The sequence below is a fragment of the Sparassis crispa genome (assembly GCF_003851025.1).
Source record: "Sparassis crispa DNA, contig_000011F, whole genome shotgun sequence".
NCBI classification, from domain to species: Eukaryota; Fungi; Basidiomycota; class Agaricomycetes; order Polyporales; family Sparassidaceae; genus Sparassis; species Sparassis crispa.
In genome coordinates, this window is record NW_020939757.1 from 1,055,862 (window position 1) to 1,082,411 (window position 26,550).

Here is a 26,550-nt window from a genome sequence, read left to right on the forward strand (position 1 = left end):
ACTCTAGATGTCTTATTCAATCTGTAGACAAAAGTCCAACGCGACAAACCGCCTTGTTTCTGTGAGTTTTCCCTGGATCGCGTGTGACAGTGACGTGACTAGACGTGTTTCATAGTATCACGTGTTACGTGTCATGACGTATTGTACTAATTTGTATGTAGGTCCTACTGCACCGTCCTACCCTTAAAAGCTCGTTTTTGACTTCTATAATACACCGACCCCGAACGACGACGTACATTCAGAGAAACATAGAGATTGTGACGGTACTTGGAGGGAAAATCCTATCAATATCGCCGGAGTCCGACTCAGAACTCAAAGGGAAAAACGCTCCTGCAAGTTCAAGCAACCGTATTTGCAATATTCAGTGTTAGATGACAAGGACCGATGTGATAAGATTCTCGCTCACCCTTAACGACGGGCCTTTGACTTGAAGAGCCGGGACAATGAGAAGGAACAACCCAACAACAATTGCCGCTTCCACACCGAAGGTCTGAAGTGCGCCATTATGCGTCGCCCATGGCACTTGGAAATAGGCCACACTGAATCCCCCGAGTGTACGACAGAGGTTAATGAGCGCTGAAACCTCGCCCTTGGAGAGGATCCGGCCGAGAAATTATCTGTGAATACTGATATATAGGAAAAAGGTATGCTATCACCTGTCTGGTCGGGAAACAATCATTGCAATACGCATCTGTCTCAGTGGGACCGTCAACCATATATCCTCAGGGAATAAATGAGATGACACGAACAGACTGCCACAGTGTTCATCATGATTGCCATCTCTGCGATCCCCCAGCCCATGACAAGGGCACCGACACTGAGATGCTTCTGAAAGGAAGCACCGAGTACCACGAAGCCGCAGACATAGAGAGGCACCGCAATATAACACGTCCTTCGGGTCGGTATAAACTGTCATCAAAGATAGGTAGACGTGAGCTTTTCAGTGCACTCACCATAGTCGCGTCTCTGCCACGAATACACCCTTATTATGCCGGATCCCATAGTTCATCACCCAGTCGTTGAAGTATCGTCCAAGTGTTTCTCCAATGAGAACAGCAACCTAAACAGGACAACAATCATCTGGCGCACTGACTCGCTGAAGGTCATACGAACTATAGGAGTTCCGTATGCACCAGCAATGGCATACTGACTGAACCCGTACCCTCCGGGTACAGGCAAAGCAAGGAAGACAGCGTTGGTAGTCTGACCGCGACGTCAGCATCTCAGGCTAGGACATAGAGAAGTGGGATGGTGCTTACGTTGATTCCAATGCCAAATCCAAACAACAGTGACTAAAGTACAATACACACATCCGTAGCATCACCCTACACCACCCGGGAGATATGGGCATAGAACGCACCTCAAAAAGTAGGATGCTCGCAATGTGCGGGCGCCAGATGACATCCAGACATGCTAAAGACACAGAACGCCAGCTCGCGCGATAGCGCGCCATACGCATCCCAGTTATGCCAACGAGAGTCTCGATGCGGTAGCGTAGAGCTGAGGCGGGTCGTGAGATCGGCTTTGGATTCGCCAGAGTACGATCATACATCCTGTGCCAGAACACAAGATCGCGTAGGCAGGAGAGAATTAGACAAATCAAATCAGGCGCATATAATATGCGAATACGCACGTTTCTTGAGTAAAGAAAGCGATGAGAAGCACCACAATCACCCCGTAGATCGAGCCGACACCATAAGTCCACCGCCAACTACCGGCGTCAAATATCAGCGCAACTAGACTGTAGATATCATGCGAAGCGAACCTACTTTGCACGTGCAACAACAAAACCGAAGATGAAGGGCGACAAGAAGGGCGAAACTATGAAACCCATCGTCCAGATGTTGAGCTAGGGTGACGACTATTAGCACATATAACAGACGCAGGGCCGCAGTATCCTCCCATACCTTGCGCGCCTGAAGATGAAAGGGGAATAGATCCGTCACGACGTAGAGGCCCTGACAGTAGGACCCAGAGACTAAGATCAAAGGCACTTGCGACGTGAGTAGAGCGCTGACGTACCGTGACTTGTGGACATGTCCTGTACGGTTAGATAGTCAGAAGGACAGATGGAAGCGTGCATGTGGGATAAAATACAACGCATTTGAAAACAAATCAGAAAAGATGAGATATCACCAACCCGAAGAAGGCGGTCAGACATCGCATAGCTGCGTAAACAAGGTCGGTCAATGGCACGTAAGTCATGCATAAAATGAGACCATGATAGAAGACAGATTAGAGGTCGAGCGCTGATGGACGATGGCTGAAATGCGGAACAACGCATCATCTGACATAGTGAATAACTCGGTATGCAAACTGACCAGCGAAGGTTTTCAGGTTGGGTGCAAAGGTGCAACCAACAAGGAATCCGAGTGCCAGGACCTGGAACAATGGAGTTATAGGAGTGAGAGCAAGTTCAGCAAGAATGATCAATCCACAAGTCTTATCAGCGAGAAGACACCCATGAAAGCGTTACAAACCTGGGACCAAAACAATACTGGCAGTCGACCGTACCGCCGCATAAGCATTACTGCAAAAATGCTTCCCCATCCTGGAGTCATATAAAATTATTATACCTCAAGACAACGAAAACGAACAGCATGCCGCACGTACCTAGAAGGAAGATGCTCCAACTGAGGAATGTGATAGTTAGATAAAAAATGTAGACCGGCATTGTACATTCAAACAAAGTATGATCAGAGAAAACGAGAAGGCGTACTTTGATGTCAAATTGTTGATTACGCCTGGCGTTGTATCGTACTGCTTCGCGAGCGCGAATATTGATGCGATACCTACGAATCCCAACAGACAGCGCAGATTACACAGCAAAACTTGAGGGCTGAATATGTTATGAACGAGTAGTAGAAGGCACACCTATGCCTGAATCGAAATCGGGGACAATTGCTGCCAGAGTGATGATTAAAAGCTGGATGTTTTTGCGAAGATCCGACCACTAGAGAGGTTTGGAGTGCGATGCATCGTTAATTCAAGGGCTTAAATAACGAATTTGAATCGTAGTATGTATGGGCTTACATTTTGTGGATCCTCGGGGTCGTCCGTGGGTTGGGGCCACAGCACCTTAGTGCCATCGCGAGAGAGCTTCAGACGCTTCGCAACGTCCTCTCCAAACTCAATAATCGCTTCTCTACATCACGTAGAAAACTCAAAAAAAAGTAGATAAATAATTTGCAGACATACTCGGGGTCGACAACAAGTCTTCCAGCATTGTGCTCATGATAGGCATAGAGCTCGAATTGATCTGCGGCGATGGCTTCGGCGGTGACTCCAGTATCCTTGTTCTCCCACCTGGGCTCACGGCCTTTCTCGCTGTCCTCCATACTCTGTGTCTCTAGTCTTGCCTCGTCACTGGACATGTCGGGGAAGGCGAGGAAGACGTTCTCTGAGAATCAGCGAAGGAGGGAAGGTGAGAAAGGGCCTAATAGAAAACAACACGTCAGTGTCAAAATACTTAACGACCATATTCATTTGAATTAGCCAATCCTGAAGACCTTGTGAGCACCCGTGAATGCTCGCCTGACCTCCCTCCGCATCTTCCACCTTACGCCACTAAGTGTCACGCTCCCCCCGTTAGTCACGTGCACGGAGGTGGACCAATGAGAGCGATGACGCCCCTCATCGTTCATCGCAATTATGTCCCTTCATGGAGAATTGGCCTCCACGCTACCCGGTAATGTTTCCCAGGAAGACGGGTCCCGGTCAGGCTTCGAGTACGCCAAGATCTGGAGATAGTCTCGCTCTGGCGGTATCTGCTCGCTGCAAATGTAGATCTCAGAACTAACCACGCACGATAATGTCGAAATACTGTTTATGATTCCATCATGTTGTCATCTTGACATTACAGCAAACCACGCATCTACCGCAGAAGGGAACCGAGTATTACGAGGACTACCTGGCCTGGCAGAATCAGGTGACAATCATTCGTGGAGCGTTACTCCCACTCACCTCGTTTTTATCCGGAGCGCGGGAACAGCGAATGAGGTTTACGACCTCTGCCGCAACCTAGTACATACTGGATCTGCAAGGCACCAAGCTGTGCCACTCGTGGTTGGCTGCCCTAAAGCCATGGAGAATGGTTGATAGGTTCACGCACGAGGAGACTTCGCCCTAGGAAAGACAGCAAACTCATCGCGGTTAAGTCTCATGACCGACGCGGACAATATTGTACATACGTACCTGCCTACTCGGTAAACAGTTTTGGCAGTACGCGTCTAAAACAAAGCAGTGTCACTCTAGCTAGCCTCGCAGCAGACTGTTACGGTGTACCAGGACAGCCAGAGAGATGCCCCAGCCCATCACAAGTGTATCCGCGATGCGATGGAGCCGGAACACCGTATCGAGCACAACGCATTCTATCTAGAGCGCAACCACGAGATAGTAGATCCTGCCCGATGGTGAGTGGATCAGCACGCTCTCCTGTGTTTGAAACAGAGGTCACATACGATAGCATTTTAGCCTCAGAGGGGCCTTTCAAGTCATTGCGCCGGCTACAGTCAATCATTGGCGTAGTACTTGGCGACCCGAACACAGGAATATCGGCCATATGAAGTTTGATTAAGAACTCACGCAAAACATGAAGGCTTGAGCGTGTTGCGTAAAACCTGGAAGCAGGTAGATAGTATTCTCGTTAAGAAGCCTGAGAGGTTGTTGGACAACACATGTGCCTTAGAAAGACTTCCTTAGCTTGTCGAGGAACAGCCGGAAATTCGCAGTGCCGGGCTACACCATTTCGGACTCGTGGGGGGTCACAGTCAGAAGCTAATTTCTGTATTCGTTCATCTCATACTTCAAGGTATCCGGGAAAAAAAGGGCACGACTTGTCGCCGTATATCGTGATTCGTCTTGAAGTAGCCTTCGAGAGCTTGGGCGGCGAGACGAACTTGATGTCACGATTCCCTTGATCACTTGCCTAGTCAATCGTATGGAGTCGTATATACATAGACAAAAGTTCCACATAGGAGAAAGAATACTTGTGTCTCTGACACTGTGAATGCCTGGGGGTGAGACGTTTGCCGGGTTACAAAAAGCCAATCACCCTGAATCTGGGTGATGTTCGGGTACCCATTAAATGGTTGGGCTCCGGGTGAATTGCTGACCCTCAGCGAACACCATCCGGCGGATACCTGGAGTGTAGTACTCGGAGAACGGGTGATTCTGCTCAAAATCACCGCCGAACGGGAAAAGGTTAACCGAATATTGAGTGATCTTACTCGCGATTTTTACCCAAGTTGGCATCCATAGTGTGATCTGCCTGAGCGGTCGATGCTTGGTGGTTCGGTCAAGGCTCAAAAGCAGCTGGACATCGGTGACATGTGACCCGACGCGTTCGAATGTCACGCACGCGCTCTGGCACACCGCACTGCAGACTCGGAGTTGAACACCATTTCCATCCTTGTACAGTACCGTATTCGTGCGGGATTCGCTCTGCAAGCTGTCTCATGCTCATACTCGGATACGTGATAAGTTCGTCTTAAATGAAGGAATGAACGCTACAGATGCTAATGTCACGGTCTCGCACGTCTCACTCGGTTCCAGGACCTTCAAGCACAATCCTCAGTCTCTGACTCGTTCAAGATCTTCTCCTAGCTAGATAATCGTCGATCGTCTTCTGCATGTGTTCTCGTGGACTTCATGCGCAAGTGTTCCAACGGGCGGAATAAGTTTGCAGGCCGCTATTTTCGGTCGCCAATTTGCAGCACGTTCACCAGAGGTTTACTTACCTGAGCAGAAAATCGAGATACTGTGGACTGTCAGCTGTGGCCCCGCTGTCAGATTTAAATGCTTCCACGCCACCAAGGTATGCCGATTCATCTCAGCGCGAAGATTTGCCCAGTTGCCAGCCGCTCGTGACCGTGCCGTCATGATCTCTCGGAAAATGCGCCACGCGTTGGAGACGGAAGTCCATGTCATGAATCCATGGTGCATAATCCCATCGAGACTGGTAGATCTGCATGTGGCAGAGATGATCGGCGAATGTCTCCCGAGGCTCTTCCCAACTGCATCTTTGATGGGTTACGGATGTGAAGGTCGTCGAAGATTGTAGGCCATTGTAGAAAAACATTACCATAGGCGGCATGAAGCTCCCGTCCGCCTCATCTTGGAGGCACTAGAGGGGTATGCCGACGGTAATGTGAAAGGGCCTGAGTTATGCAAGAGTCATGTTAAGTTTTTTGATACAAGCATCTAGTGCCAGGTTTCATGCCGTGGTGTCGCATGCATGCCCTGGGTCTCTTCAGCATTGTCAGAGCTCTCTCAACTTGTGTTACACCCGTCACTGTGTCCATGTCTGCCACCAATCACATGCTGGTGAGGGAGTCGTACGGTGGAGTAGCATTCGAATTCACTATGCTTGGTCTCTGCCTGGCATGATGAAATGTTCTTTTCCGGCGGACACTGCATCCCGGTCGCATAAACTTGTCCATGCAAGAGCGCCGTTGCTCGCGCCGCAGTCAAATCTCCTGCTCAGGAGTGTAAGCTGACAGCATAAAATGTGAATAATAGAGCTTTGAGTGGAACATACATCCTTGCCAAATTCTTTGTCATTCTCCGACCTTGTTGCAGCCCACTTCTGCCCACTGCAACTAGTGTTGAGATCCGGAGATACGAGGACTTCAAAGGTCCCATCGACGCATCATCTGGAGCATTCGAATGCTGCACTGACCACCACGTCCTGGTTGAATCCTGGTTGACAGAGGGAGGAACCCTACGATGCGAGCGTCAGTAATCGGCCTTCTCTGAGCATTTAAACTGCGCGGACATTGAGGGACAAGCAACATCCCTACCTTCATTAGCACCCTGAGGTATTCCTTTGTATTGACCTGCACTATATGTTGGCTCACATATCATCTCCAGCACAAATTGTTGGCCGCTGTCAGCTTACCATGCAAGTCAAGACCATCCTGACCATTGCAGCGGCCTTCGTTGCCGGGGCTCTTGCATCTCCACAACGATCCAGAGAAGGTTAAGCATTATCACCAGGTCGAGAAGAACACTAACTCGCATTTTGATGCAGAGCGCGTGAATTGGCCCAGTTAGAGGCTCGTCAAGTGGCGTGCTGTTGTTAATATGATGAAGTCGTTCTGTCGTGTAGACTCTGTAACAGGCATACAGCGCAGTGTGTAGCCAACGGGAAGTAAATTATTTGAGTCCATGAAGGAGAAGATCGTGTATGTTAAGTCGCAATGATCATGTAACATAGTATCAGCTGAACTGAGTCATGAGCAACAGATGCTTATCCATGTGTCGAACTGAATATTGATACATTCTCCTGGAGTCCCTGGATACAGATCGAGAAGTAACGTAATAAACTTAGACGAATGAACCCACCAGCCCTAGCGATATATACCACAATACTCCTTGAAAATTTTCTGCATCACTCCTGTCCTAATTAGCTTGCAGTCCTGCGTTCTCAATTGGGCGACGCGCCGTAAATATAGAACCAGTGGCGCGATAGCGTGTATTATTCATAGTTGATGGAGTGGACGACGATCTCACTAATGTTCTCGTCTTCATCCAACTGTGAACGAGAATCCGTGAATTCAGAGACAAGCAGAGTAAACATAAGGTTCTTACATTGATGCCGATGATCCTGTCTTCGTCAAGCAACACGTTGGCATAATCGTATTCGCCAATAGTAGTGGTTGACAAATACGGCAAGCACGAGACAACCACCTCTTCGAACACCTCTAAGAATAGTGTCGACGGCTCGTGCACGGCGTGAATGAGCACCGTCTCTCCGTTCGTTGGCTCTGTTCTCTCCCTCGTCACCGAAAGAAGAGCTTCGGAGTGCGGATGCTGAGCGATGAAGCGACGTAGCGAGAGCTGGTTGAAATTCAAGATTGATATTTGGAAGGGCATGTCATGCCCCACCGCGACGTGACGCTGTCCACATGTGGTTGTTATCCAGCGATTGTTCGGGCTCATGCCGTTGAGCCAGCGGGTAGCAGGGGGGCCCCACACGGCCCAAGGAACGGTGGACAATTCCGCGTGGAGACCTCGTCTGGAAGCGTCATCTGTGTCTCCGGGTAACAAGTCCTCTGACACGGCGTCAGAGTGCGAGACCTTGGGTGGGCGCGGAGGTAACCATGCGAGCAGCGCGGAGCGGTGCATTATCAACGAGAGCGTGTACACGCGGCCAACGATTTCTCCAACCCGTATGAAGAAGTTGAATATGACGACCGAATCCTTGGGATCCGGTCGGAAAGGGCTACCGTCGTTGTTCCCGAACGTAGAGTCGCACCCAGAGGGATTAGGCTCAGATCGGCATAAAACCTGTCTGATGAAGGCGACAGGTGCAAGTCTTGGCAACGCGAGGCGACAGACTGTTTCTAAGCGCTGAGGATCTGGACTATCGTTCGATAGCGTGTCCCCGATGTGGCACAACTCCAAACTGTTCTCCGTGCAGTTAGTCAATGCAACGACATCTCGAGACAGGAAGACGAATGCCAAATATTGGACATGCCCTCCAGAACGAGACTGGTCGGGCACAACATCAACGTGTTGGCACATGATACGAGTAATCCATCACCTACCAACGTTTGCCTTCCTGTAAGCCAGTCAAACATGTGGAATTCCCCAGGTCGTTGAGGCTGTACGCCTTGAAGGTATGGGAAATTCATTAAAATTGCCAACATATCGCCAACAATCTCGACAGAGACGCTGCATTGGCCGGCAAAAATAGGTACTTCGGAGACACGTATAGCAGGGTGTGCAGCTCGCGGGTGACATTCACCAGTAGCAATCTGGAGCAAGTGAACGTCGAAGACAACGGTGCGGGTCTGCAACTGAATGCTGCGCACAACCCGTTACCAGTCATGTTAAACTTCGGAAGTAATTGCAGGACATGACAGCTACGCACGCCTGAGTCACAACTGCTATCAAGTCATGTTCTTCAACCGCCAAACCCACATCAAGGATGCTGGCCTCCAGGTCAATTTTGAACCATGGCGATAACGTGGGTTTATCTCCACTCGCGCGTGACAATCGGAGCCATCTCAAAGCGTCGGTCTCCCTAAAAGTCCTCGCGAATGGCTCATACAAGGACTCTCCGAGTAAGAACACGCCACCAGTGAGATCGTATATGCTCGATGGGTTGAAATCTACGCGAATGGAAGTAACGTTTGTACATTCAATCTGTTCCCAGGCAGATTCTCTTGCTTTCAAGACACGGAGCCGATCCGAGACAGGTAAAGATGATGAGGGATTGTCGACAGCTCCAGCTACCTGTAGCTCGATCAGATACTGTAGTACCACACTGGATTCGATGGTGCTATCCAGCAGCTTGTTCGTACGCCGACATGCCACCAGGTCAGACAGAGGTAGGAAGGACAGAATAACGACAATGAGCTCGGAAGGTAGCTCAAGAAATAAAGATTCTGGCATGACGGTAGAGATCAGGACACACACCGACCTTGGGAACCAATATTAAAATTGGGACTCAGCCTATACCATGTATGGAAACGTACTTCCGGAAGTGGCGAGTCAAGAGTCAAGACATCTGCGCCGCAAGCTGTCTGCTGTCACCTCGGGTTGTCCATGTCTCATTCAAGTGAAGTATCCGGACGCAACGTATGCTATGTTGTTTCCAACGAGCTCGTGAAGGCAAGCGTAGAACCGGGGTCTTTCTCTGGTGCTAACCTTTTTTTCTAGATCTCCTCGCTGCTTCCTTCTAACAAGGGCCGTTCATTACTTGTTCATTCATTGGTGAAGGCGTTTGGATTGTTTTCTATGCCGCCAGGCAAACATTACGGTCGTCTTGTGGTCGTAAAACCCTTCCCTGCAGACTACAAAGATCTTTCAGTCTATCACAGTCGAGATTATCTAGACCACATACTTTCTCCAAGCACGTCGTCTTTGACTTCGGACGTCAACTCAGAGTATGGACTTGAAGAGGTATTGTCTTCCTCACATCGCCGATCCACCAGTTACTAAGGTTTCCTCTCCAGGATTGCCCTTACTTCACCGGTCTGCCCGAATATGTCCGCCTTGTAGCGGCGGCGTCACTTGCAGGTTGATACACCGTGAACACTACGCAACTCTGACAAGTTAATACTCTTAGTAGCAACGGATGCCCTTTGTCAGGGTCATACGGATATCTCAATCTGTTGGGATGGCGGAAGGTCTTTCGTTTTCTCCTACTCGCTGCAGTTTGCCAGAATTGACGAAGTCCAGACATCACGCTCATAAGTCATATGCCTCGGGATTCTGCTATGTCGCGGATTGTGTTCTCGCTGTGCTCTCTCTGAAACGCGGCGCGAGCTCTATGCTCACTCTCTCTAGCAAGCCACGTGTTATGTACCTCGACCTCGACCTGCATTTCTCCGACGGGGTCTCTCAAGCTTTCGCTTCATCATCATCTGGCGCTGCTGTTCCTCAAATCCTCACGCTGTCCATCCATCACGCTGCTCCAGGCTTCTTTCCTGTCTCACCTCTATCTGCTCTGCCTGATCCTTCCAGCCCCTCGTTCAATCCGTTCGTGCTCTCCATGCCCCTCGCTCGTGGCGCTTCCAATACCACTTTTGCACGTATATGGCCCACAGTTGAACGAGTTAAAGACGCATTTCAGCCCAACTTCGTGGTTGTCCAATGCGGTGTCGATGGGCTAGCAGGCGATCCATGCGCGATCTGGAACTGGTCACTCGGTGGTGTAGAAGGAAGTCTGGGCTGGTGCATTGAACGTATTTGTCACGAGTGGAATTGCAAGACTCTGCTCCTGGGTGGAGGTGAGTGTCCGGTTCTTGCCACACCGCAAATTATACACCTTTGTTACAAGGTGGTTATAATTCATCGAATGTTGCCCGAGCCTGGACGTACTTGACCTCAATAGCCGTAAGTTCAATTCGTAGAAGGCTTGTATGCATACGATTGATCGATTATCTACAGCTCGGTTCTCCTATTCCGCTGGAGTCTGACATACCTGACCACGATGCATTTCCGCTTTACGCGCCCTCGTTCACTCTGGACGTGCCTTCAGGCACGATGCAGGACCAAAATACGGAGAAATACCTCAGTGAGGTGGAAGAGTGCTTCAGCTACGTGGCTGGCGTCATCGAGAAACGCTTGTCATCTATACTGGAACACCATTAGGGCAGGATTAGTCGGTGTACTTGCTCTCACGGTTTCGGTCATAGTCTCCAGCATCGAGCCGAAATCGATAGAGCTAGCTTGAAAGTTGTACGTTACACTTCCACTGTATGTCCTTACTTATTTCCCACAGGAGCGTGAAGGTCAGGGCGGGTCTACTTTTGTGAACGATGTCATGAAACACGTTGATGGTCTCAGCCTCAAGTGGTCGGACGCCGAGAATATGTATTAGAGGAGTGCTCGATCGCAAGTCACTCCCTCCAAGCACACATTTGGCAACAACTGCAACAATGATGCCGGGCTCCAAGCCCGTACTATTATTCTGCGCAGATGCATAAAGACACCGTAGGTTTGATCCTTCTTATTATCACAGGGCGTCATACTTCTGGCTTGCCAAGTTGTCACGCGATGTAGCCTTAGGCCGCACGAACAGCAGATGCCAAGGTCTACGACCATATCGTGGTAGGTGGTATGTGTATTTGTCCTTTGTGCGTGTTGGAGGGCTACTTATCTTTCAGCGCATACCACGCAGCACTGCAGATAATGTGCTGTCAAGCCGTCTAAGCGAAGATTCCGATGTCTCCATGCTACTCCTCGAGCGCAAGAGGGGAGTCAAGTAGTGGCTATCGAAGGCCATGGGTACGTGGCCTTCACCTCGGATTAATCCATGATGCACGCCCACGGCGGGACCACCTTGCTGTCTCGGTCGTCTTTCGCTTCCCAATGCACGACTCCCTGCATAGCATGGACAGCAGTCCTCTGGTTGTGCTGAGACTTATATTGAAGTATTTTTTCCTTGGGCGAGACCGCCTCCTGCCGAACCCCCAGACTCTCCTTTTTGCGTATTACTTGTCGTCGATTCTCGCATCGTAGCAAACGGCCGCGCGGAACCCGCGACCCGCGCAATATTCCAGATAGCACAATGTGTCAGATTGGCCATCTGACATGGAGGGAGATGGTGCATTCTCATTCCTCGTGGTGCTGCAGCGGCCAAAGTCCACCGGCAGCGTGCGGCTCATCGGACGATCCGCGAGCATGCCCGGCATGCGACCTCGGAACTCTGCAGGCCCCAGAAGACCTGCCCGTGATTTCTGCCCGTGATGCGCAAGGGTTCAAGTTTGCGCTGTGGCTCGAGGAAGAGATGCGCAAGCTGGTATACCTCTGCGCGACTGCACGTCCCAAAGATCAGAGCGACGAGGACCTCGGCGCGTTTATCGTGCACGGAGCACGGACGACATACCAGTTCTCGTCAACGTGTCGCATGGCGCCGCTCTTTTGAGGGCGGCGTAGACAACAAACTGTACGTGCCCGACGTGGAGGGGGTGCGTGTCGCAGACAGGAGTATCTCCAAGCACCGGCGGTCATAGTGGCGGACAAGTGCGCGGGCGTGGTGCGTACCGCCGCGACTCCCATCGCGTGAACACACGCAGGCGCTATGGGGGTGTTGGCATTTCATTCCACTGCCAGTCCCAGAGCGTCGACGCCAGCATATTTCTGGATAAGGGGAGTCGGGACGTGCACACCCACTGTATGTAATAGCAAATATTCTCGATCATTTGTTGCGGAGCACCGTCTTGTCCGTTCCTGAGACAAGGGCAACTTCAACTGGGCTGTCTTGGAGCTGCAACTGAGTATCCGCGTTGCAGCCGTCGCATTTCCCGTACGTGTCTTTCGCAGTAGAGCGCGAGAAACATACTTCCGTCCATCCCCACGCGTACGAAAGGGCCGGGTTGATTGTCACGAGTAACCTTACGAGATAATTGCCGCCAACCATAATCTCTTCAACGTGGATCCTGGTCAAGACACGGTAATCGAGCTAAACTATCATTTCAAGGACATCGTCAGCATAACATTCCAGTCGTGATCATTGGTTTCGTCAATTCGTCAATCCTCCCTCCGCATCCTCCCTGTGGTGCCGCTTCTGATCTGCCGCGAGGCGGATGCGCACCTTCTCGACCTCTCTGTCCCAGTCCGTACGCACGCAAATCCAGACGCCAACCGTGGCGCAGTATACGAGCGAGACGGTAAGGCCAATCCACAGGCCATGCAGCTGCAAACCGTGCTTGAATGTAAGCCAGATTCCGAACGGAATGCCTGCAAGACGAGACATCAGCAGCATCAAGGTGGATAGGACAAAGGCACGTACCAATCACGTAGTAAGCACTGATACGGGAACATGTCAATCAGCAATGCGGTATGAAATATGGGGGCAGTCAACGTACGTCAAGTTCAACAGCGCGCCGGTGAACTGCAGATCTGATAAACCAGTTGATCACGCTCAATCCCAACAATGCACGAACCTGTTTTCCTCGCGCACGCAGGATTCCACCGGTGACACCTCCAAGTCCGTCGAAAACCTGAAATAACGCAACCAACGGCAGTATAGACGCCACAAGCGCAACAACATCTGTCATCTCGCGTTAGCGTTTCGCCATCTGGAATTCGAAAGAATGACAGACCTGGGTCGTCGTTGAACAGGTGCGCCCACGAGTGTCTGAAGGTCATGAACATGGCACTGTAGGAGGAAAGCGTCAGCCACAACCAAATAATCATGGGCTTACGCGCGCACCTCCACACTAAGCTGATGACCAGGGACATAATAATCGATGCATTCGCAGCTACGCCTGCACGCTTGGCGTTTTCCTCGCCGAGCAAATTACCCACACTAACAAGGCTGTGAGCACGATGCTCGCCGGTGGAGAAATGAAGACAAACCGAACAGACGTAGCGACGCTGAGTGCGAAGGGGGCTTGGTAGGTTGTCGAGGCAGAAACGAGAAGGACAGATTGAGTTGCAAGCGCTATAGGTCCAAGCCTACATGAACCATCATCAGTGGAGGAGAAGCTTTCGAAGCTTGGACGTACATGCTAGCCGCGACTAAATGAGCAAACATGAGTGGAAAGCTCACAGCACAGCAGACAGCAGCACTCACGGCCAACGAGCTCCCAAGACCACCATTCTGACGCTGTCTGGCCTGAATGAACATAGTGCCTTAGATAGCACAAAGGCATGCAATGCTAGGGGGATCATACCAACACCTGCAAGCCCAAGCTGCACAAGGACACCAACACTGGTGAAGCACCGTAACGATATCGGGTGCCAAGCGGTCTTGGGGACGAAAAACACACCATAGATGATGGAGGCGATAGATATGAGGTTAAACGAGATGGCGGTGGCAATGGGCGCCCCGATGAAACCAAGACGGATTGATTCGGGGCCCCAGACTGGAAGCACGTCAGTGGACCAATCCCGCTGCTATGTTCTAAACGTACCAAGAAGGTAGTTCAAGATCGCGTTGATCGGCGCTACGACAAGGATAATACGAGTTGGAACGGTGAAGAGACCTGCCATAGGAAGCTCAAGGCAGATGGATGAGGAATTAATAGTCTGCGCACCCTGTGATTGAAAATACCGACTGGAAGTATCAATCGTCAGATACGAAGCGCACGAACCCCCAGTGCTTCAACATACCGAGAGACGCTATTGAACGCGTACGCCGGAAGCCCAATGGCGAGATACTTGAGATACACAGCGGCGAGATGGGCAACCTCCGGATCTTGCTTCAAAGATAGCAGAATGGTCTCCGAATTGAACCATACAAGTAAAATAGGCTGTTTGTGGAGATTTAGCGAATCAAAAGTTGGATTCACAGGAGACGCACCATGAGGACCGCGGTCATAACCACGACTGGAGTACTTGTTAGTTTTCGGCAAAGTAAGGACATGACAAAAAGATTCGATCTTTGACCCCACAAGTACGCTCAAGCATCGGGAGGGAAAAATCACATGTACTCTGCAAAATACTGGCAAGAAAACACTTGTATACGGAAGTCTCTAACTAGCTGAGGGCCTCACAATGCGCAACATGTTCCCACATGAACATGAAATTTCCCCTGCGATGTTTTGCCCATATTACAGCCCCAACGTCGGAACGTGTGAAAACGTACCCATGCGCTGAGACCAGAGTCCGACAAGATTAGGCTGCGAAGAGGTCCACGCGCTCGGAAGCATTGTATCCAATGTGCTTGCGAAGCCCTGAACAATGCTAAAGCCAGATACACTGGCGGTCATTGAACCAAGCGTGGAAGCGGCAAGAGCAGTGGTCGATAAATGTCCTATGGACACCACCGAAGCAATCACGAGTGAATATTCGAAAAGATGCGTTCTGTGAAACGTTCATTGGCGATGTGATTGAGCACAAAGTCCGCGACTTACCCAAAAACTGGCAGAGTGTACTTAGTGAGGATACCAATCTCCTCCTTGTACATGTTCACGGGAGTATCGGGCTCTCCAGCGGCATCCCGTTCGTCTACTTCCTCCTCAATTCGGGGCACAGGAGGTGCGAGAAGAGGTGTTATTTCGGACGGATTAGGTGGACGAGGACCTGACAGGAAACCGTGCTTGTCTGATAGAAGACCAAGCGTAGGATTGAATGGCGCAATATGAGACGATGGGAAGCTGCGCCGACGCGATATTGGTATCCCCGACGAAGAGGGAATATCCAGAGCACTCGTACTGACTCCTTCGTCCGTCTCAAAGGTGCTTTCCGCCACCTCTTGAACAAGCTCCTCCTCTTCTACAGGATGTGCGGCCGCATACCGGGACAGTATCGCATAGTCTGACGGCAGGGACGACGGCGTCGAGTAATGCACATATGTCGATGACATCTCAAGAAGAGGGACCGTGAAGTTTCAAGGCAAGGACAAACTCGGGGCGTTCGGTCACATCATGAAGTCAATTTGACCGGCTCCGATGAGATAGGGAACCTTGATCTATAGACTTCTTATCTCGGTCACACGACGGGCAATGGCCTCGGAAAACCTATCAATGGAGGTGGATTGCAGAGATGCAATCTTAATGAACATCAACTGTCCATCGCGCTGCACCGGTGGACAAAAGATTAACTGCAATGACTTGTCACATGTCACTCGGAGGACAGTTGTACCATCCCCCGATCACCTTCCATGTATGGCAACTAGCCTGTGACGCTGGCATCTCAGGCCGAACATATCCTGTTGTGCTTTTAAGACCTAGTTCCCTTTCTGCGATCTAGCTGCCTGTTGCGGCTGGTGATGAGCCACCATTGCCTGTCGGTGCCAACAACGCGCTAACGGCATAACAATCTGTGTTTTCGCACCGCGCGGCCGAGCGCTAAATGTTCTTGGACCAATCGGAAGGCAAAATCAACCAAAAATTTCCTTTCTCGGGGCCCAGTAAAAAGTTGCGAATACATAGTCTACAAATTGTGGCTGTCGGAGATCGAAATTTGATTAACATGTATGTAACCGGGAGCGCTGAGCGCTCTGCACTCGAGCTTTTCTCCTTGTCCCATCCATGGAGGAAGAATTACAGGCTCCTCCCCTAAAACCTCCTCTTGCTAACACCTCTGTACCTCGCGACAGAGAGCCTGACAGGGCTGATCTCGAGAAGCTGAGGAAATGGCAGGAGGACCGTATTGCCCGGAGACTCCGTGGGGAATATGAGTCGGCAGTATTTCATCTGTCAGAGTTGGTGAGTAGCTCTTCTGGAGGCTTGCGAAACGGAGAAATAATGGCCAAAGTAGGTGAACGAAAACCTGACAACGCCGCTCCGTATTGCTTCGGTGCGAGTGGAGGGGGCCGTGAAGACTCGCAAGCCGTTCCTCGGCAGCATCATCAGTCCATTCCTCCCGACGACTTCTTCGCCCTCTGTGGATGGTGGATCTACGTTGGAGTCTGTTCTTCGTACTACTAGACATATTGGAAGCCTTCTCCAAGAGACAGATTTGTTCCAATCGGTCGAGGCGAAGTTGGAGGCTAGCCAGGGCATTCTTGCCCAAGACGGAGATGTGAACATAATCTTCAAGACACGTGAGAAGGGCAGGTTCTACCTCAACACAAGCACGGAAGTGGGGAACAACGAGGGTGGTGCTGTGCGTGTCTCTGGTTGGTCTGTGCAGGCTTGATGGTGCTGACTCTCACCACGACAGAGTGCTACGTGTCGCGTCCGTAACGCGTTCGGAGGTGCGGAGACCTTCGAAGCCAACCTTGCATTTGGCACAAAAACACGTGTCTCGTTCCATGGATCGCTCTCCGCTCCCTTGACCCCCTCTCTCAAGACAAGAGGCGAGATCTCTGTCTTCGGCCTCGAGAGGGATAACTCAAGCTATGCAAGCAGCTCAGAGGGCGTACGGGGCCTCAGAGCTAGCGTCAGGGTGAGCTAGGTCAGCTTGTCTTCCGACTGCTATATGGTGAGCGAATGACATATTTTACCTCGCTTATAGACCGAGACTGTCACGAGCGGACTGCATGAAGTCGCATATGAAGCCGTGCTGAGACATATCAGCAGCCTCACACCATCGGCCTCTATCAGGTGCGCACTAGCATTTACTTGTGTTCCTGGTTGCTGAATGCTGTGCGCGTAGCATGAGAGAAGCTGCCGGACAGACCATCAAATCCGCTGTGTCGCACTCGTGGACACGGGATACACGCGATGACAAACTTGTTGGGACGACCGGGTCATATTTCAAGCTCTCACAAGAGCTGGCCGGGCTCGGCGGCGATTCCTCCTTCTACAAGACTGAAGCGCAGACTCAGCTGTCAAGACCGTTCGTTCCTGGCGTAGTATGCTCCGTCCTATGATAATATCGAACCGCCCTGCTGATCCCGCTCAGACAGTTTCATTTGCAGCTCGCTCAGGGCTGTTATGGAGTTTTGCTCCGCGATCGCTGTTTTCAGATCGCTTCCAGCTTGGCGGCCCAGTAAGCGTGCGGATGTTCAGGACTAACGGGATGGGTCCTCGGGATGGCCGTGAGTTGTAGGCGTAAAGATGATATGCAGTCGTTGATCTTGCCCTTTCCCCAGCCGATTCGTTAGGTGGCGACATGTATTGGTCGACTGGTGTCAGCTTCATCTCTGATGTTCCACGGAAACCTCATTGGCCCGTCAAGCTGCACACCTTCGTAAATGCTGGCAGGCTAGATGTAGTAGACAGGTGTACGTCCTTTTGGGTGTACAAAGGGTTTTCATTCTATTGACCAAAGTTTTTGCAGCTCAATCTCTTCTGGACAACGTGATTAGCAGCATTTCTAAACCTTCGATCTCTGCTGGGGTTGGGCTGGTATATAAGCTGGATCCGGTGAGAGTTGAGGTAAACTTTGGTGTGCCACTGGTGGCTAGCAAGAGCGATGGTCTACAAAGAGGGTTCCAAGTAGGAATAGGCTTGGACTTTCTGTGAATAACTCACACTACTCTAGCTCAAATTCATTTTGTAATCAGACTCAGACTCAGGATCGACGGGTGGCAAACGGGTGACATCGCTTTGTGCAACGCGTGTGTGGCGCTTATCCCAACTGTCAAGCGTGCGTATGAAGCCACTCTGTGGCGTACTGGAGTTTTTCCCAACTTTCATCGTTCTTCCACCGTGCTCAACCGGGCATGTGTTTCGTCGAATACGCGATATACAATTTCACGGACTGCACCCACGTATTAAAGGCGGTATGGTCGAAACGCCGCTGCCCCATCCTACTCGCCCAGGATTCCACTTTCAATGACCCAGATCTGGCGTGTCCAACATTCGCGACGTATCTTCCGGCGAACAATGTCCCCGGTGGATGTCCCTCCTGTTGCACTTGGGCCACGCAAGAGGACATGAATGTCGGAATAGCGGTTCGGATGCAGGCCTCTTGGAGCGTGTTCCCAGGGCGGCCCGGGCTATTTCCTGCATACCAAGACGCGGACTGGGTGGGCGTTGTGTTCAAGGCGGCGGGTACGACTTTGAACCTCCAGGAGCGTGTGAGAGGTTGGCTCAAAGACCAAGCAAGGAATACATCGTCTTGCATGGACGCGGATGGCGGTACTACGTCGGAGATGACTGACTGGGTTGTCCTTGACCGAGACTTTCAAGACGACAGTTCTTTCGTGGTGGTGGGAGCATGTGGAGAAGATACGGATGGAGCAGAAGATAAGAGTCGTTGAGGCTAATTTAGCAAGGCATTCGGGTCCATCAGAAGAGAAGCTGGTGTGGCCCGCAATGAGCATGTGCCATAGTGGTCTCTTCTCACGGGTTGCGGGGAGGCGCGAGCGACTGGGCAGTCACCCAAGTTTGACCCAAGTACATAAATGACTGGTGGCCCGAGACGCGTCGGTCACAGTGCGAACGGTCGCGTGACAGACGGACGTAAAGTCACGATCTTGACTCCTTGGTGGCAACTCAACAAGCATTCCAATGTCTCCACAGGGCCCTTCCGCAGAACGGTCAAGATATGTCGCTGTGTCGTGGTTCGCTAGCCTTTTCTATTTTCTTATCCAGACTTGAATCACGCTGTCCGTCCCAGCGGCTGCTATAGTATCTCACTCACCTTATCTTTGCTTCGCAGCCCGCTGGTGATAGGATCCCTGTATCGGCGTGTCTACCAAAAGTCCAGTGTATACTTATCACGGATAGATGACAATGTAGGCCAAAGCAAGCCAGTGTTCTCCTGATACTCTCCATCTCGTCCCTCCGTCGAGACAAGATGCTGTCTCTGGCTGCTGAGTCCCAAGCGCGAGAGCTCAAGCACGAAGACTCCTCAAGCTCTGTTGAGAAATCCAAGGAGCTCGGTCACCTCTACTCTGATAAGGAGAAGGTCGCTGTGGCGGTTGTCTCCGATACTGATGACTACTCGAGCGTGAAGGTCATCGAGAAATCCGAAGATGTCGCCCTCGAGGTATGTTTGTCTGCACTGGACCTTTGTGTGCAATAAATAATCATGACCGGCAGATTCTGTCGACAGAGGATAACCCGGACTTGCCTGTGTTTACATTCCGCACCGTGTTTCTTGGTCTCGGACTTAGTGTTTTTGGCTCTACTCTTGCGACGATCTATACATTTAAGCCACAGGTATGTGCTACTCTTTCGTCAACACTGTGCGGAATTTTGTAACCTCATTTTATAATCAAGAATGCATCAGTATCCCAACTATTCTCTCTCATTATCGCGTATGTCATCGGAACCCTCATGGCTGGTGAGTATGGAAACATACGCTCCTTGGACCCTTTAATTGGTTAATTCTCGTTGTAGCTGTTATCCCTACGAAGGGGTACTGGAGATACTTCAATCCTGGACCGTTCAATATCAAGGGTGAGTGGAGCCTCGCAGCCTCTCTGACACTGGCAATTTTCCCACATGCTGCGATAGAACATACTGCCATCGTAATCATGGCGTCGACCGCATCGAACGTAGCAGTGGGAATGGAAGTAATCGCGGCACTGAGTTCGTCGGCTTTCCTTCATGGTTATCACATACTCATGAGAGTACCTACAGACCTGTTTTACAACATTCGCCTCAATGCTGCCGTCGCCATCTTCCAAATATTTGCTAGTCAAATGATTGGGTATGGAATTGCAGGTGTCTGTAAGTTCATCCATACTTTTTCGAACATAGCCGTACCAATGAGTTGTCGTCTGCAGTGCGCACGCTGCTCGTGTATCCCACCTAGTGAGTCTCGCACAAAGTTTAGCATGATCGGATGACTGAATTCCTCTGTTTAACTGTAGCGCATTTTATCCGACTTACATATCCGTTTGCAATCTTTTGCAAAGCCTTCACTTTAGCGGCAGCTTGAACCACAAGAGGCGGTGAGTTGTATTATCCCCGATCCTCATCACTCACTGCTCATCGTATCATGCGATAGAAAATACTTTTGGCTCGTGGTACGCATTACCAAATCGTTCGTACCACTGATCCTCTCATTCATCCTTGCACAGTTTGCGGGCATCTTCTTCTGGGAATGGTTCGCAAATTCTTGTGGCATCATTCTTGGAGCATTGATTCATCCACTCTGAAGGATCCCACAATACCCGTTCCCCCTTCTTACCGCCATTTCCGTAGTATGTCTGATCGACAACGGCCATCACGCCTTCATTCGTAATTTGTTCGGCGGTGGTTCGAGTAACGAAGGGATCGGTTTGCTCAGTTTCAGCACAAGTTGGACCCTTATTACTCAGGGCTCGCCTCTCGTATGGCCTCTGCAGACTCGTACGTGCACGTCCCCAATCCGTGAGCAAGCCGCGTCTAACTCTCGTTGTCCACTTTCAGAGGTTAATTCTTACAGTACGTTAGGAATCTGCGTTGTGACTGTTCTTGGCTGATATTTAGTACAGTTGGGATGGCCATCGGCTACATCGTGCTCACCACGACGTACTATTCGAACGCCTTTCACGCGCGCGATCTCATCTTCATGTCGACGTCTCTGTTCGGCGCTGACGGGTCCATTTACAACCAGTCTGCCATTCTGACCCCGCAGTACAAGCTCAATGCCTCTGCGCTCGCGGAGGTCGGTCTCCCGCGGTACACCTCGACGTACACAATCAGCCAGATCTGCTACAACTTCAGTTTGGGCGCAGCCATCACGCATGTGCTTCTGTGGCACTGGAAAGATTTGAAGAGAGGTGAGCGTGGCCGTTGCCACTTCTTGAATTGTGCTGAGGAAATGGATGCAGCGTTTGGTGGCATGAAGTTTTTGAGGAGCAATCAAGAGATCGATGATCCGCATTACCAAGGTGATTTAGCTTATTGGTGAGGACTTGCTATTTCACCTGAAGCAACGTTACAGAGATGAAGAAGTACGCCGAAGTACCACAATGGTGGTACATTCTCCTGTTCGCCTTGTCACTGGGCGTTGGCATTGGTTGCAGCGTACGAGAGATGCAACGTCCTTCCTCCAATGTGCACCTGACATTTATCGGTAGTACACTACGGGCGAAGCGCTGTTGCCGTGGTGGAGCATCCTCCTATTCACCGCGATCAGCTCTGTACTCGCAGTGTGCCTGGGTTTCAGTGCGTTGTTCGATATCATATTGTTTGTTGAAGTTACTAACGCATTGTTGCCAGTCATGGCTACCACCGGCTTCAGCATCTCCATCACTAACGCGATCCAGATCCTCGCTGCGTTCGTCCATCCAGGTAATCCAATGTAAGTGGCAACCGCACTGGCCATGGCAATTCTGGCTGACGAACCCTTACCACAGCGCTGTGATGTACGTCAATTTGTACGGTAACAGTACAGCGTATCAGACGTTGTACATGCTTCAAGGTGAGCAGTGCGTCGCGTAGTATGGTCGAATCGTTGTTGATATTGACGACCTGTGTTCAGATCTCAAATTGGGACAATACACGAAGCTGCCTCCCAAGGCAACATTCGCTGCCCAGATGGCGGGGTCAATTGTTGGCTCTATTTTCAATTATACCAGTGCGTTCACCAGACCATACCCGACCTGCTACGTAGAGACCTGAGAATTACACCAGTGATGATCTCGATTGTCAATGCAAACCGCGCAGCGCTGTTGAATCCTCTAGGAACCCGTGTGGTGCGCCGATGCTCACATCACGTACTCGATCCTGTGCTCATATGGCAAGTAGTGGAGCGGCTGGAATATCCAAAGCGTCAACTCCGCCTCCGTCGCAATGGGTGCACTCGGGAAGGAACTGTACGTCGATTGTTCTTCATGCACTCCGCGTCGCTGATCTACTCCATCCATCAGGTTTGAATACGGCAAGCCGTACTACTTGGTGGCCTTTGCGATCTTCATTGGCCTTGCGTTCCCGGTGCCGTTCTGGCTATTGCACAGGTTCGCTAGGCCGGGCTCATGGGTCGCCAAGTTCGCGGCGTACATCAACACGCCCATTGTAGCACTGTACATCGGGTACCTGCCGTACTCCGTCAACGGACAGTGGTGGTATGTCTGCTCAAGGAGATGCAGGCGCAGCCGGGACTGACTGGCTACCGGGCACTGGCAGGTCGTGCGTTGTCATCGGCTTCGCGGCGCAATGGTGGGCGCGCTCGCGCCGGCCGTCGTGGTTTAAGAAGTACAACTACCTGACGTCCGCTGCGCTGGATGGCGGGGCACAGGTTATCTTGTTCGTGCTGGTGAGTCAAGCGACGACTGAGATCGCGTCGATCTGTTGATCATGATGTGACCGTATTCAGAGCTTCGCTGTGTTTGGAGCTAGCGGTAACCCCGTCGACTTCCCCTACTGGTGCGTGGATCTCTTTCGAAGACTCATTCTCACAACTGGCTTACGCTTGTGCAGGTGGGGAAATCCCTCGAACCTCTCAGTCGATAGATGCGCCCTTACAGAGTAAGAGGCCGGTGGATCGTGGTGTAGGATTAAGTGCGGTCTTATGTATCGACGAGTTACAACACAGTACGTACGAGAAGTATCATGAGGTCAGAGCGACAGCGAAGGCGATGACGGATTACTATCTCCAATGAGCCACGGGGCTGCCGTGTGGGTCCATGTGAGAGATAGATGCCTCTGCAAATGGCACCCCTGCTGTCTTGGCATGCAGATAATGATACGTGGGCAGCTGGCCCAGGTCCGTGACACTCACGTCTCGATATTCACGTACAGCTAAATGATGCAGGTACAATCTCCAATGGTGAACTAAGCGATACGGATGTCGCGACGTCGCATTACTGTTGGTTGACCGACGTCATCGAGGCGCGATATTGCCTGTCCACGCTGTATCCAACCAGCGATCCGTTGTACCCGACCAAAGACTCGCTGTATCCGACAGGGACCTGCGGCGCGTGCGCGTGCAGCTCGCGCTCCTTGAGACGCTCGCGCAGGAGGCCCCAGGTGACCCACCAGTTGTTCGCAGCGTCCTCGGCCTCGTACGCGAACAGCGCGACAAGCTCGTCGAACCCGAGGTTGCTCATGACGCCCTTGCCGTCCGCGACGGCGCGCTCAACCTGCCGGTCGCGCGTGTCGCGTGCCTCCGCGGCAGGCATCGTCGTCGTGTGCACGATGATGTCCTCCATTTGCCGCAGCTCGTCACATCGCGGCTGGCGGATCTCCTGGAATGCGTACAGGAACGACTGGATCTGGTCCGTGCGCGCTAGGTGGGAGAAGATCTCAGCGAGACACGCCGCGTCCTCCACCGCCATGCTCCGCGAGTAGACCGCACCTGCCTGCGGGTGAAGAGGGCCTGTAAGCGTTGCTGGAAAAGCGAGCGGCAGAGCGAGGCTTACATGGAACGGGTGAGCGGCCCCGCCGATAAGCACCACATTCGAGTCTGGGTGCACCCAGTCCTCCACGGGAAACGGGTGCAAAACTCTGGTGCATAATCGCGAATGGCTCATCTTCACGAGTTTTTGCAACCTAGATTCGCATGATATCATGAGGTCCAAGGGTATCGGAAGGTGTTACTATCTCACCTCCGATCACAAGGTCCCATAGCCCGCAATATCCGACTTGCAGACACTTCTTTGATCCACTCGCCATCTGGGCCGTTACATACGCCGTCATCGGGCACAACAATATGCATGGAATATTCCGGGAGCCCACCCTAATCCTCAAGATCAGTTGAGCCACACGATTGAGGCGAAGGCATGGCTGCTTACAACCGGATTTGCTAGGACGCCGCGTCCGTCGCCACAAAAACATTGCATCACGGACTGCACGGAAAAAAACGACGTAAGTACAATGCACCGAATCTCGGAAAGGAGTGTCGCTACTTCGTTTTGGTAATTGCCCAGGAACGTTCGAAGATCCGGGTCTTGCATCATCCCCGGTATTGAGACAGTCACACTGCGAAGGTTGTTATCAGCGGTTGATCAGTGGTCATCAAGATGGGATGAGACGCTCACTCAAACATAACGGAACCGGTCGGTTTGCGTGGGTCTTCGATCTCGAACGCGAGCTCCCGCACCATGCTTGACCGACCGTCCGCGCCGATGATCACATTCGCCCGCAGCAGCTCACCGGTGGCTAGCCTTACCGCGGGGAGATCGCCGTCGGCCGTGTCGAGGTCAAAGTCGACGATGGAGACTTTCCGCCGGACGGAAGCACCGAGGGAGATGGCGGTTCTCTTGAGGATATTCCGCACGTCTGTTTGCTGCTCGTCGCCAATCGTGATTGGGGGATGTGCGACGTATCGAGTGCTGACTTACGTGCATGAGCAGGAAGACACCGCGGGTCTCTTTCAATATCTCCTCGTCCCATTGGTGGCTGCCCCAGGTGTTCCCGGTAAGGTCTTGGATGGTCGTGAGCGCAAGAAGCAAGAGCGGCAAGGATCGTGGGGACGCACACTCATCCATGGTGACATACCGCGAGACTATTGCCATGCTCCTGCAGTCGTCTTCTAGGCCCCAGCCGAAGAGAATCTTGGACATATTGGGTGAGACCCGGGAGCTTCCCGCGAGCTGAGATCAGAGAATCAGAGTTCGACCTGTGGGAGAGAAGCGCACAGGAAGGACATACGAAGAGCGGGTCACCCTCCGGCTCGAGGACGAGGACGCGGTGGCCGACGCGCCTGAGTGCGACCGCCGCAGCATACGCGCCGACGCCGCTGCCGACGATGATGAACTGGATGGAAAGGGTAGTCTTCATGAGTGCGTGGAGTGAGTATACGATGTGCGGAAGAAGGGGAATATAAGTACTGGTATCAAAATTGCCAAGGTCTGATATGGAGAGTGGTGATGCCCAGCCGTCGGATGTAAGCGAGAGTCAAAGTCGAATGTGCACGTGAATTACGTACGAGGTGCTGTACAATGAGGAATGATTGTGCAGTTGAGGGTGCCTCTCGGACGGCCAACAGCGGCGCCCCCGCTCACGCGCTGCTGGCGGAGCGCACGCACAATAATCCACAAGTGATCCTCCCAAACACAGAACTGCCATATCAGGAAGGTGCATTTCCTTTCGAGGACGTCTGCTCTGAAGACCGGCCCGTCTACTTTCCGCACCGACAACAAGACGCGATCGACAGCGCCCTTCGCAAATCCTTTCGAGCTTACCTATTAGTATTATTATTAATCATTATACCCGAGGGCCACCAACGGCGCAGACATATCGACATCGGGGCGATCGCGTAACTTGAGCTCTCGAACGTAATTACACCGACAGCATCATGCACATCGGCAGCGCCGCATCTTTTTGATATCATCACCGGCCGTCGACCCCGACGAAGAGCGCAACAGAATTTACGCCCGGGTCCCCAAGCGTGCGGCCTGTACCCCGCCCCACCTGGCCAGTGCGCACACAATACGCACCATCTGTTCCCGCTCTAATCGAGACACACCCGGCGATACAAGTACGTGCTCAAGAGAGCGCGAGCGCCCCAATCTATTGTTGCAGACGGGTTGTACGTGAGATCATACCTTGGTATCAGCACCCTAAATCCTATCGCACAACAAGAAGCGGTCAGGCGACGCATCTGAACCACCATTGGTACGGGGCTCGTAAGGGAGATCTAAACGCGTGTATTGTATTCGTGCAACATTGCAAGGAGATCGTAAGTGTGCTAATACTACAGATAGCGTCAGTTGCGTCGTGCGCTCATAAAGAGTCGTGCGAGAGCGTGGAGTTGGAGGTAATACTATATGAGATATAGGGTAAGCGGCCGGACCAGGTATCTTATGCGAACGTTGGTCGCCGGCGTGTATTTTACACTCGCGCAACACACGCGGTGCCGAAAAGAACGGGCGAACGA

At 51.6% G+C, this 26,550-nt stretch overlaps 9 protein-coding genes across 9 annotated transcripts; 5 read left to right on the forward strand and 4 right to left on the reverse strand.

The window, feature by feature from the left end:
* Positions 1–312: 312 nt before the first annotated feature.
* Positions 313–3,374, reverse strand: SCP_1103470 (MFS general substrate transporter; the record flags this gene model as incomplete). The annotated part of the gene is made up of 20 exons (XM_027762782.1): positions 313–330; positions 407–589; positions 657–691; positions 750–892; positions 954–1,060; positions 1,114–1,203; positions 1,260–1,292; positions 1,361–1,553; positions 1,634–1,711; positions 1,770–1,849; positions 1,908–1,958; positions 2,023–2,041; positions 2,141–2,168; positions 2,322–2,382; positions 2,481–2,551; positions 2,614–2,633; positions 2,720–2,792; positions 2,875–2,953; positions 3,034–3,145; positions 3,199–3,374. 20 exons carry the CDS (start codon positions 3,372–3,374, stop codon positions 313–315), a joined length of 1,650 nt encoding a protein of 549 aa, XP_027618583.1.
* A 4,103-nt stretch (positions 3,375–7,477) lies between these two features.
* SCP_1103480 (predicted protein) lies at positions 7,478–9,399 on the reverse strand (the record flags this gene model as incomplete). Its single annotated transcript, XM_027762783.1, has 4 exons — positions 7,478–7,534; positions 7,591–8,493; positions 8,550–8,808; positions 8,876–9,399. 4 exons carry the CDS (start codon positions 9,397–9,399, stop codon positions 7,478–7,480), a joined length of 1,743 nt encoding a protein of 580 aa, XP_027618584.1.
* Positions 9,400–9,552: 153 nt separating this feature from the next.
* Positions 9,553–11,103, forward strand: SCP_1103490 (Histone deacetylase phd1; the record flags this gene model as incomplete). The annotated part of the gene is made up of 7 exons (XM_027762784.1): positions 9,553–9,618; positions 9,667–9,909; positions 9,963–10,026; positions 10,079–10,136; positions 10,189–10,739; positions 10,790–10,845; positions 10,900–11,103. 7 exons carry the CDS (start codon positions 9,553–9,555, stop codon positions 11,101–11,103), a joined length of 1,242 nt encoding a protein of 413 aa, XP_027618585.1.
* Positions 11,104–12,022: 919 nt separating this feature from the next.
* Positions 12,023–12,379, forward strand: SCP_1103500 (hypothetical protein; the record flags this gene model as incomplete). The annotated part of the gene is made up of 1 exon (XM_027762785.1): positions 12,023–12,379. The coding sequence occupies one exon, from the start codon at positions 12,023–12,025 to the stop codon at positions 12,377–12,379; it is 357 nt and encodes a 118-aa protein (XP_027618586.1).
* A 597-nt stretch (positions 12,380–12,976) lies between these two features.
* SCP_1103510 (Uncharacterized transporter) lies at positions 12,977–15,766 on the reverse strand (the record flags this gene model as incomplete). The annotated part of the gene is made up of 16 exons (XM_027762786.1): positions 12,977–13,194; positions 13,247–13,263; positions 13,323–13,348; positions 13,401–13,507; positions 13,560–13,615; positions 13,670–13,765; positions 13,816–13,914; positions 13,965–13,977; positions 14,033–14,074; positions 14,133–14,324; positions 14,373–14,444; positions 14,496–14,515; positions 14,572–14,711; positions 14,762–14,787; positions 15,047–15,264; positions 15,315–15,766. 16 exons carry the CDS (start codon positions 15,764–15,766, stop codon positions 12,977–12,979), a joined length of 1,794 nt encoding a protein of 597 aa, XP_027618587.1.
* Positions 15,767–16,433: 667 nt separating this feature from the next.
* On the forward strand, positions 16,434–18,314 carry SCP_1103520 (SAM50-like protein; the record flags this gene model as incomplete). The annotated part of the gene is made up of 8 exons (XM_027762787.1): positions 16,434–16,610; positions 16,663–17,010; positions 17,068–17,292; positions 17,362–17,450; positions 17,503–17,701; positions 17,752–17,887; positions 17,942–18,073; positions 18,130–18,314. The coding sequence occupies 8 exons, from the start codon at positions 16,434–16,436 to the stop codon at positions 18,312–18,314; spliced, it is 1,491 nt and encodes a 496-aa protein (XP_027618588.1).
* A 200-nt stretch (positions 18,315–18,514) lies between these two features.
* On the forward strand, positions 18,515–19,054 carry SCP_1103530 (hypothetical protein; the record flags this gene model as incomplete). The annotated part of the gene is made up of 1 exon (XM_027762788.1): positions 18,515–19,054. The coding sequence occupies one exon, from the start codon at positions 18,515–18,517 to the stop codon at positions 19,052–19,054; it is 540 nt and encodes a 179-aa protein (XP_027618589.1).
* A 539-nt stretch (positions 19,055–19,593) lies between these two features.
* On the forward strand, positions 19,594–23,202 carry SCP_1103540 (predicted protein; the record flags this gene model as incomplete). Its single annotated transcript, XM_027762789.1, has 25 exons — positions 19,594–19,785; positions 19,839–19,958; positions 20,019–20,082; positions 20,139–20,198; positions 20,256–20,330; positions 20,382–20,471; positions 20,528–20,555; positions 20,615–20,695; positions 20,752–20,770; positions 20,825–20,850; positions 20,905–21,095; positions 21,156–21,170; positions 21,221–21,508; positions 21,560–21,619; positions 21,673–21,755; positions 21,809–21,896; positions 21,951–22,032; positions 22,088–22,152; positions 22,213–22,308; positions 22,365–22,426; positions 22,479–22,546; positions 22,601–22,795; positions 22,857–22,986; positions 23,047–23,096; positions 23,151–23,202. The coding sequence occupies 25 exons, from the start codon at positions 19,594–19,596 to the stop codon at positions 23,200–23,202; spliced, it is 2,280 nt and encodes a 759-aa protein (XP_027618590.1).
* Positions 23,203–23,533: 331 nt separating this feature from the next.
* Positions 23,534–26,286, reverse strand: SCP_1103550 (hypothetical protein; the record flags this gene model as incomplete). The annotated part of the gene is made up of 13 exons (XM_027762790.1): positions 23,534–24,031; positions 24,092–24,221; positions 24,278–24,408; positions 24,464–24,517; positions 24,578–24,650; positions 24,710–24,957; positions 25,013–25,095; positions 25,150–25,264; positions 25,323–25,445; positions 25,502–25,522; positions 25,600–25,605; positions 25,676–25,855; positions 26,140–26,286. The coding sequence occupies 13 exons, from the start codon at positions 26,284–26,286 to the stop codon at positions 23,534–23,536; spliced, it is 1,809 nt and encodes a 602-aa protein (XP_027618591.1).
* Between the last annotated feature and the right edge of the window lie 264 nt (positions 26,287–26,550).